General features: G+C 31.4%; 1 protein-coding gene across 1 annotated transcript; it reads right to left on the bottom strand.

Moving 5' to 3' along the window:
* Positions 1-9,904: 9,904 nt before the first annotated feature.
* On the bottom strand, positions 9,905-10,597 carry LOC107060655 (receptor-like protein 2). The gene has a single exon (XM_015308784.1). It carries the CDS (start codon positions 10,595-10,597, stop codon positions 9,905-9,907), a length of 693 nt encoding a protein of 230 aa, XP_015164270.1.
* Positions 10,598-11,131: the final 534 nt, after the last annotated feature.

Raw genomic sequence — 11,131 nt, 5'->3', positions numbered from 1 at the left:
TCACAATTCACCGCCAATTTTTGGAAGTCCTTCCAGAAAGGACTGGGACACAGGTTAATATTAGTACAACTTTTCACCCTCTGACAGATGGTCAGGCTAAGCGCACAATTTTGACACTCGAAGATATGTTACGGGCGTGCGCGTTAGACTTTAAGGGAATTTGGGATGACCATTTTCCTATTATAGAGTTCGCATACAATAATAGTTATCATTCCAGCATCGGGATGGCACCTTATGAGGCTTTGTATGGGCGAAAATGTAGATCCCCCATTGGATGGTTCGAGGTAGGTGAGTCAGGGTTTATTGGACCTGACTTAGTACAGCAGACAGTAGAGCAAGTTAAGCTCATTCAGGAGAGGTTGTTAACAGCTCAAAGCCAACAGAAGTCATACTCAGATGTGCGACGAACGGACTTAGAGTTTTGTGTCGATGACTGGGTATTCTTAAAAGTCTCGCCTATGAAGGGTGTTATGCGATTTGGCAAAAAGGGAAAGTTTAGTCCAAGATTCTTTGGGCCATACCGGATCCTTCGAAGGGTAGGACGAGTGGCTTATGAGTTAGAATTGCCTTCGGGGCTAAAATCTGTTCATCGAGGTTTCCATGTATCGATGCTACGGAATTGCGTAGGAGACCCTTCTCGAGTTGTCCCAGTTGAGGATGTTCAGATCACAAAGGAGTTGTCCTACGGGGAAACTCCAGTTGCCATTTTAGATCGGCAGGTCAGTAAATTGAGGACCAAAGAGATGACTTCGGGTAAAGTATTGTGTAGAAACAAGAATAGCGAAGAGGTGACCTGGGAAGCTGAGGATGGCATGAGGTCCATATATCCTCACTTGTTTCGTACCCTAGAGTTATGGCATATCAGTTTATATTAGGGTAGTAAGGTAAGATACCTATTTGATTTATCTATATATATATACTATTTCTTATTATTATTGTGGTTGTCGTTGTATATCTACTTGCACTGTTATGGTGAATCTATAGTGTTTAGATATTTATGTCATCATGTGAGACGCCTAGGTTAGAAATTTTGCATTTCAGGTTCTTGGATAGTGACATATACAAAGGATACACTGCCTAAATTTTGGCAACTCCTAAGGACTGAACCGCATGACTAAGATTTTTCATTCGAGGACGAATGTTTTTAATGGGGGATGGATGTAACACCCCGCCTTTTCGAAATGTATAAATTGACTCTTATCTTCGTGGAAAGACCAGGAGGGTGTGTAATAAATTAAGAATGATGTGTTATGTGATATTTTAAGTGTTCAAGTGTGGTATCTCAAGTTTCAAAGTTAGGTAAGTGGCGAAATAAAAGTTGGCGAAAGTTACAGTAAATTCCTTTTCAAAGATTTGTCTGAAATTTGGGTCAAATGTATCGGACGTTTTCTCCCAATCTATTAAGATTTATGGTCCCCGCGACCTATGAAATTGAAGGTCTACGAGTCTAGTTTCCAACACATCAACCCGTTTGTTCATACGACTTCAGAATGGAGAGATATTCACGTTTTTGCAAGACTGCGCAAGAAGGCAGGTGAGGTGGGTCCCCTAGGTCGGTGGAACTTTATATATATCATCTTCTTCGACTTTTCTTCATTTTCCTTAGTGAAGAACCATAAAACTCACAAAACCAACAAAACCCACTTCTAGAACAAGCCAAGCTACTGATTTTCGTGACTTAAGTCCTTGACAAAAGTTGTTCTACGCGTTGAGCTCGTCAACATGGTATAATTTGTTTTATTGATTTCCTAGCATATCGTACTTTGGTGTGTGGACAGCAGGGGTTTGGGCATATTTTAAAGTTTTGAGGTGTATTACAAACTTATAATCAATGTAAGACCCTTCTTTCATCGACTCTACCTTTGATAAGTCGCAAATAGCAATTTGCGACGAAAATACATATCTTTTATCAGATTTTCATTGTATCTTCTATTCTTTTATGTTGATTATGATCCTGCCTTGTTGTATTATCAAGGAGGGTTGTGATTAAGGTTATTAGGACACGTAAATTCAGCGAAAAAGGTATGTTAAGGCTATTCCCTACTTACGGCATGTTTCCTTAAAGCTTAGAAGCAATGTATTTAGGTTGTTAACCTTGATATACTTGTAGCCGTGATTGTTGATTGTTGGCTGCTCGAGTTGATATAATCCTCCCTTGTCGGGATTCTTATTGAGTTTGTGGCGTCCCTATGTTGGACACGACTTTGAGGCTATTTGTATAGGTTGCTTATAACTAAATTGCTCGTTTTTAGCGATTGGATTATTATTGTTGCCCTTGGGGCTATTGTGGTTAGCTGTAGGAATGTGATCTATACCTAGAAGGGCTACGTTCTGCCTACATGGCTATATGGATGCCTAAAAGGGCTATCAGTTGCCTACGGGGCTATATTGATGCCTAGAAGGGCTATGAGTTGCCTACAGGGCTATATTGACGCCTAAGAAGGCTATGTGCTTCCTATAGGGCCATGTTGTTGCCTAAGAGGGCTATGAGTTGTCTATAAGCTATGTGGATGCCTGAGAGAGTTATGTGCTGCCTACGGGGCTATATTAATGCCTAAGAGGGCTATGTGACTGCCTACGGGGTTAGGGGACTACCGGAAGGGGTATATAGGTTGATTGGCACCTTCCGGCTTATGGGGGCCTGAGTAGGTGGTTTTGTGTGCTGTTTGTACCTGCCAAGCTTATTGGGGCTTGGTTAGGTTGTTGTTTTATTATTTTTGATAAGTTTAGATTTAGGAGCATGTTAGTACACTTATCTTATCCTTGATTTATTTATCAGATTATTCCAGTATATCAGGATACCTCATCATAGTCTATTGCCTTTCATACTCTGTACATTATTTTGTACTGATGCCCATTGCCTTGGGGGTGCTGCATTCATGCATGCAGGTCCTGACAGACGACTGAGTAGACCTCCTTAGCAGCAGGATTGACTTTTATCTAGTTGGCTAGCCCCTTTCCTTCGGAGCTGCCAGAGTTGGGAGGTTTGTTACCTTTTGTTGTATATATCTTTATGGGTAGGCTGGGGCCCTGTCCCGCTAATCTTCACTATGCTTAGAGGCTTGCAGACTAGTGTGTGGGGAGTATAGCTACGTTATGGCCATACTGGTCTATGTTGTTGGTTTGCTGAAGCTTGTGAGTTGTTTGATGTATTGTATTGTTATATACCTGCTTTTAGTTTTGGTATAGATATCATGGTGGCCTCGCAGTCCAATCAGGACTTCTGTGCTAGTTGACTATTTATTTATATGATCTCCTGGGAGTAGCTGTTTCTTTTATAGATCAGTTGACAGGGGCCTTGCCGGCCGAGGGCTTAGTTTTAAGCTTGTTTGTTTTCTTGATTGCGTGTGGCTGTCATGCGCTAGTAGCAAATGGTTCAGCAGGGTCGGCTCGGGCCTGAGTTTTGGCATTAGAAGTCAGTTGCCCCCCTTGAGTTTGGGGTGTGACAAATGATTAATTAGTAAAACTCAATTAATAGGAAATAAATGTGATTGAAATTTATTCCAATTTAAAAAGTTATTTTTTTAATAAAACGGAAGAGATATGAGAGAAGGAAGAGGAAGGGTCTTAGGTAAATTATTTAATTAATAGTATTAGGGATGAAATAAAAAAAAATATTAATTATCTGCTAATTTTTATGGAAACAAATTAAATGAAATTGATTGAGGCAAAAATTAATGGGAAAAAACGTTTATGGTAATAAGTAAAAGATAGATAAATAAGATATTTTAGTTTTAGAAAGTTATAGATATAAAAAGTATAATATTAAATTATGATAATAAAAGGATAAATAAATTAGATTTTTTAGAAAATTATATTTATAAAAAAGGTAAAAAAAAAAAAGGAATTTAAGGAAAATCAATTAATTGTAGTAAATAAAACGTTTATGGTAATAAGTAAAAGAGAGATAATAAGATATTTTATCTATAGAAAATTGTAGAAATGAAAATTATAATAATAAAAAGGATAAACAAATCAGGATTTGTAGAAAATTATAAAAATAGAAGGTAAAAAGAGGAATTTAAGGATAAGTATTTAATTATAGTAATGGTAAAGAGAGATAAAAATAATAAATTGTAGTAATAATGAGGGGAAATAAATAAGATATTTTAAATATTTTTTTTCTTTTGACAGATATTAGAGATCAAAAGAATTAAAAAGAAAATAAAAAAATTGACAAAAAAAAAAGATAAACGGTAATCCTGGCCAAAGAGAGGTGCCACGTCATACTTTTGTTATACATCTTTATATATATATTAAAAAAGTTCATAGTATTTTATTAAAAGAATAATATTATTGCTTTATTAAATGATTTCTTTAAATTTTCATCTACCTAAAAATATTGGCTACTGCGTACTAAAAATATTATTCAATTTAATAAAATATAAATATACTAATGTAGTAGAAGACTTATCTTTTCATGATTATTAATTATTAAATATTGACCACTAAAAAATTAGTATAAAGTATAGAAATTTCAATAATTTGAGCGATAATTACATTCATTCTTGAAAGTTTCTCAAATTACAATAATCCTATTTTTTTAGAATTCACAAATATATTGCTCCTTTGTTAGAATTATAGCAAACGAAATAATTGAATTTATGTATCAACAATAATATTTGTACAAAATAATTGTACACAAATAAAATTATAATGTATCTGATAGAAATAGAGTTATGTATCCGGATGTTAAGATAGAGAGAAGGAAAACAATAATTTTTGTAATTAATTCAAATGGTAAACAATTGTTTTTTTTAAATCGTATAATTATATAATTTTCCTAAAAAGTATATTTAGTAGTTAACCATCCCGATGCAACCCAATCCACTAATTAAAACATAAATATTTAATTCCTTATACTTGTAATTTTTATTTTTTGCTTTATAGTTGAATTTGTTTCATAATAACTTTCCACTTTTTACATGTCATTCTTATCCTAATGTTTGTGGATAAAAAAGGAACCAACATGAATAATTTACTAAATAGTAGTTACAACTTATATTTTATCACCATTTTAGCAAACTTATGCTTGACTAATTTGACATTATCTTCAAGTAAATATCTCAAAAATTCATTCAATTTTGAGAATTTATGTAATAAAATAGTTAAATCTTTTTATATCAATAAGGTCACAGATTTTTTCCTTTTGTAAAATTAATCAACTAAATTTGTAAGCTAAAAATTTGACATGATAAAATAATATTTTTTATGTTATGTATAGCATGACTTTTCATTTTTGAAATTTTGTAAGTTGTTATTTTTCATGGATATTTAAAAATGTTAGTTGTGTTTTTTTTCAATAAAGATATCACATTGATTTTAGATCTTGCTTTAAAACCTAAGGTGCCTAAATAAAAAGGTTAACATTGTTTGACCCAAAATAATTATTTTATTTTTGAAATTTATTTTATGTTATTTTTTCTAATCCAATTAGCAATTGACCGACATAAATTTTGTATATTTGGGTACTAGGTGGTGATGTCAGTGCTGAGCACGGGCCCAACATTTTGCTCTCTGAATAACTAAGAAAATAGATGCTTTAATGTGCTTCGCTTGGCTGAGAGGGTAATAAGATGTATGCAATCATATTTATAGGGTATTGTTGTTTATAAGCATATTATATGTTATAACTTATAAGTATGGAAAAAGAATTACTGAAACTCTTCTGATTGAAAGACAAGACTGTCAATTTAGTTGTCTTTAACTACTTTCTAGCTAAGTAGATGTGTAATGATACTTGTAAACTTTGTGCATCTATCTTTATTTTTTTTTTTATATATGCTTTCGCATCTTAAATTTCATTAAGGGTGTGAAGGAATGTTTTCCAAATTTTTACATATATTTTGTTGGTTTAAATGTTTTAAAAAATATTTTTCAAATCACTTTATTTTCTTCAAATTTAAGAAAAATGACTTCTCTTTAAAAATTAAGGAAAATATTTTTAAAAAATCTCCTCCAGCCTCAAATTACAATTTTTTATCTTACCACACCTCGTACCCCAACCCTCCAATTAAAAAAAAATTAATTAAAATTTTAAAAAATTCTTTTTTTAAAAAAAAAACAATTTATTTTCTCATATCCCCGGCCCACCTACCCCCAAACCAGCCCCTACAATATAATCATTAAGTTCAAAACAAGCTAACACATGCGAATTAGTTCATGACATAAATATACCAATGGACACATTCACATACAAAGATAACAATAACCAAGATACTGACTTTTTGATAACATAGCTTGTGCCCTTACCATAAAGAAGTACCGTTCTTCACACATATATCGTTATATATTTTAAGTACAGGGACTCGGTATACACACACTCTCACAATCGAATTCAATATCGTACATGCACAATACCATAGATATACCATTATATTCAATACCTAGACTCTCAAACTGTTAAATTAGGATCATCAATGACTTTCTTAGATTGTAAAGTAGGCTCAGGGTCAGGTGTGGTATAAATATATTTACAATGACTTTTCTAACCTCATTGACATTTCATTCGCTACTTTCCTCTTTTACAACTAATCCTTGTACTACCAAAAACATTCATTCTCCTAAAATCATCAGGCTTAGAAAGAAAAGAAGAGAACGAAGTGTCAGTTTTTTCTCCTAAATAAGCAAAGCTCTCCTTCAAGTTCAGTCCCAAAATCCAATGGATTTCTCTGTAGATTTGTTGACCAAGTATGTGGATATTATGTAAGGGTTTTCTTCGCCCTTATGCCCAAAACTTCATACTCCTTTTTGGATAAATATGATTTATGAAGCTGGGGTTTTTGCCCAACTATGCAGATTCATTACCCCATTTGATTTTGTGATTTCTACTCAAATTCTATACTTATTTAAATGAGTTTGCATGAATTCTTATGGAGATTTAAAAGAAAAAGAACTTAGTATGAAATTGTAGTATTTTCACATGAATTAGATTTTTTCTAAAATTTAGCTTAGGATGTTAGTATTTAGTCAATGAAGGTATTAGAAATATCTCCAAAGTTCTTGAATTTGCTTCTTAAAATTGTACGTCTATATATCTTTATTTTTTACACATACGTTTTCGCATCTTAAATTTGATGAAACTAACTCGATTCTTATCAAGAGATATTAACCTATGTGTTAACACTATCATCGGTAAAATAATCATAAAATTGTAACTAATACTACTATTAGAAACTTTTTGCTTTTTGATAGAACTACAAGAACACTCAAAAGTAAAAAGTCAATACAAATACTTTGAAGAAAAAGAGATATTAAATGTATTTAAATTCTAAATATATGTTTTGAAATCTATTTTTTAAATTCTTTTTTTGAGATACAAAGCTATTAATAATTTATTATAACTGATTTTAAAAAAAAAAAAAAAATTCAATCGATAATATAGCTAATTAGTAGAATCGATAATACAACTAATTAGTAGGATCTACAAGATTATCACAAAATTTGACATAATTAACATTAATGATACTATTTGTCAAATATGATCTTACATTACTGTGTTTCCTCGTTATAGGTCTGGATTTACCATTGTAATAACGGTTTTGAACTCTACCAATTGCAGCAGTGCTATCACAATGAATTAAAATAGGAGGAAATTGGTTTTTTCAAAATAAGATATTTGAAATAATAAATCTCTTAACCAATTCGCTTCCTCACTATTTGAAGCTAAAGCAATTAGTTCAACCTCCATGGTAGAGTTAGCAATTATAGTTTGCTCTTTTGATCTCCAACAAATAGAACCACCACCTAATTTAAAGACATAACCACTGGTAGAACATGAATCACCTGATAAGGTGTTTCAATCTGCATCAGAAAAACCTTCAAGTACGACAGAATATTTTTTTATAGAATAAACCACAATTTTTGTTCCAATTAGATATCTCATAACTCTTGTTATAGCATGTCAATGTTCATTACCGGGAAAATTGTTACTGAAAAATTATAAGATAACAGAATTACAAGATTACAATTGAAAATCAAATGAAGAAATAAAATTCTCTTAAGGCTGAGGTGCATATCTCTCTCTCTATTTAAGGAGATTCAAGCCCATTGCAGCAAATGTTTTTCACCGGTCCAACATTAGTCCTCTTGACTTTACCCCTCCAGGATACAACAGGCTAATCACAAAGTGCAGCTCAACAAACTCTTGACAAGAGTTGAATTCAAAGCTCCACAAAAAGAACACCTTCCTTCAAATAATAAGAATTCTTTTTTTTGACTAAATACAATTCAAATCAAAGTGAAATTATTGATGAACTACAATTATATCATCAATATTGCATTATCGTAAAAATTATTTTAAATTTTACATAAATATTCAACTTTCAAGACTATTACGTTTCTCCCACAAATGCTCTATTAATGCACTACGGAGTTTAAAATGATTTGTCCTTATTTTTTTATTTGTAGCTAAAAATTGTTTAAATTAAAATTTTCATCTTGTATCCAAATTATTTTGTATACTAATTTACTTCCCCTATTCCATTTTAAACTATTGCATCAAGTATTTTCATACTCATTAAAAAGTGTAGTTTAATCATTTATCACTATAACATAATAGTGGATTGTTTGAATTATCATTTAAATTTTGTGCATTCTTCGTTGTGAAAAATAATTATAATTTTAAATTACATATTTAAAGTGATAAAAACTTTAATAAAATCAAATTAGAAAAACTGTTAATTCGGGATGGAAGTAGTATACTTATCAATAATATATTTTTAGATATTATATTACTTAGAAAATAATTATTAATATTAGAGACTTAATTAATAGTATTATATAGTATAAATAATATTAAAATAATTTTTAAATTACATATTTAAAGTGCTAATTATTTTTAAAAATAAAATAAAATAAAATAATTATTAATTCGTATGGAAGTAGTAACTTTTAAATAATATATTTTTAGATGTTCTATTACATTAGAAAATAATTACAAATAATAAAGACTTAATTAATGATATCATAAAAATAATATTAAAATATTGAAAAAGTGAAATAGAGAGGTGAATTGTAGTTCTCCAAATTTGGAGAACTATTCACCTCTCAATAAATAGAGTATAGAGGGTAATATAGAGGGGGGTTGGAGTGGACATTCTTTATTTTACTCTCCAAATATAGAGAATGGAGAGTAAAATAGAGATGGATTGGAGATGGTCTAATAAAAATTCTCTTTTTTCACAAACTTTATGTACTCTATATTTTTCTTGTGTGAAACAAATGAAGACTACCACTATTTATAGTAAAAGAAGTCTTCCTAGCAATGAATATGAAGATAATAGAGTAGTAAATAGTGAAGATAATGATCTTAGAAGTTACATAGGTTATAAGGTATAATGGAGGAATAAAGAATGATGAGTAATGCACCATGCTGAGTAATTAAGATAATGGTCTAATTTCTGACAGGTATGAAACCGTGGAATTGGAGAAAGCACTTCAACATAATTTTAAGAATATTAAAATACTCCTAAAACCAACAATTTAAAATAATAAAATGCTCCTAAAACCAACATCTATCTTGAAACAAGTAGATCTTACTTGCATAAAATTTTCTTAATTTTGAAAAAATCCATTTTTTTTGCACAGACAACTATTATAGAACAATTAATATCATTCTAGAAATAAAAAAAATACATAAAATTATCCTCAAACTTGACAATCAAATGTACGTACTTTAACACTTTAACTCACGAATATTTAAATACTCTTTTCTAATTTGAAGTGAACTAGATGGAAGAAACAACATTTTAGAACATCTTGCATTAAGAAACATTTATTTAAGTAGTTAAAAGACATAGACGTCGGCATATTTGAATACAAAATCAAACAACATGATTGGTAACATAAAAAGTGTAAGCATACAAACTATCTTTCGAAGATAGCAATATCCTAATCACATCTCTCACCATATTGGTATCTTTGCAAGCAACATTTCCCAGCTACGATCTAGAAAACGAAAATAAGCATGTCTCCATGATCTCTTGAAAAGCAGTGAACCACAAACACCCCAAAAGTTTAGCGCAAATCCTATAACCAATGAAATGTAAAACCAATCCCCTTCATCTTTGTCACCCTCATCATCTTCATATTCGTGATTTGGAATATTGTCATCTAAACTGCAGTTCATCAAGAGTGGAAGTCCGCAGAGTTTGTTTCCTTGAAAACTCGTGAGATCAAAGCTTTGAGGTTGAGTGCTCAATGGTATCATACATAACGAATTATTATCAAATAGATTCAAGAAGCTCAAAGTGGACAAACTTGAAAAGCTTTGTGGGATTTGATTGTAAAATTTATTTTCTGAAAGATCAACAGATTCCAAGACTTTCATGTCACCAATGTCATTTGGAATCTTACCAGTTAGGTTATTATTAGAAAAATTAAACGATCTTAATCCTACAAGACCTGTTAAACTTACAGGAATATCCCCAGAAAGCTTATTGCTAGACATATCCATACTTGTAAACAATGCCAAAATGGTGTCATACTGGTACTTATTGCCTTTATTCGTTACTATGGCCCTCTCTCTCAAAACTCCAAAAATGTAGGAATAATTTAACTCATCATCATCTCCCACTTCCTTTTTTCCTTTGACCATTGCACTGAAATTGCCAATACACCTTTATTCCAACAAATGTATTGTTTGCAAGGTCTAAAATCTGAAGATCTTTGAGTCGACAAAGTTCTTGAGGCAATTCACCATTGAATTTATTGGACTGAAGGATAAATACTATCAAGGTTAAAAACCTCATTCCCAACCAAGAAGGTAATCCCCCAACAAACTCATTCTCGTCTAAATCTATTTTATGCAGTTTCGTACAATTTTCCAAGGATGAAGGAAATGGACCATTAAGTCTGTTTATTCGTAAGTCCAGGGATAACAAACTATTCAAAACCTCCATGGATCTTTATATGCCTCCAATCAAATTATTCTCTCACAAGATTAAAACTTTCAACTTTGACTAATTCATCCAACAATTAGGAATTTCTTCTGATGAATTATTTCTGTCGAGGTTTAGGATCTCCAAATTGTAAGATACATTCTTTGCTTCACACAAGAAGTTGGATAAACCTTTTGAAAACAAATTGTTTGAGAGATCTAGCTCAGTTATACTCGTTGAAATACGTGGTA

Source organism: Solanum tuberosum, unplaced genomic scaffold, assembly GCF_000226075.1.
Source record: "Solanum tuberosum cultivar DM 1-3 516 R44 unplaced genomic scaffold, SolTub_3.0 scf00006, whole genome shotgun sequence".
Lineage (NCBI taxonomy): Eukaryota > Viridiplantae > Streptophyta > Magnoliopsida > Solanales > Solanaceae > Solanum > Solanum tuberosum.
This window is presented reverse-complemented; position numbering and strand designations above follow the sequence as displayed.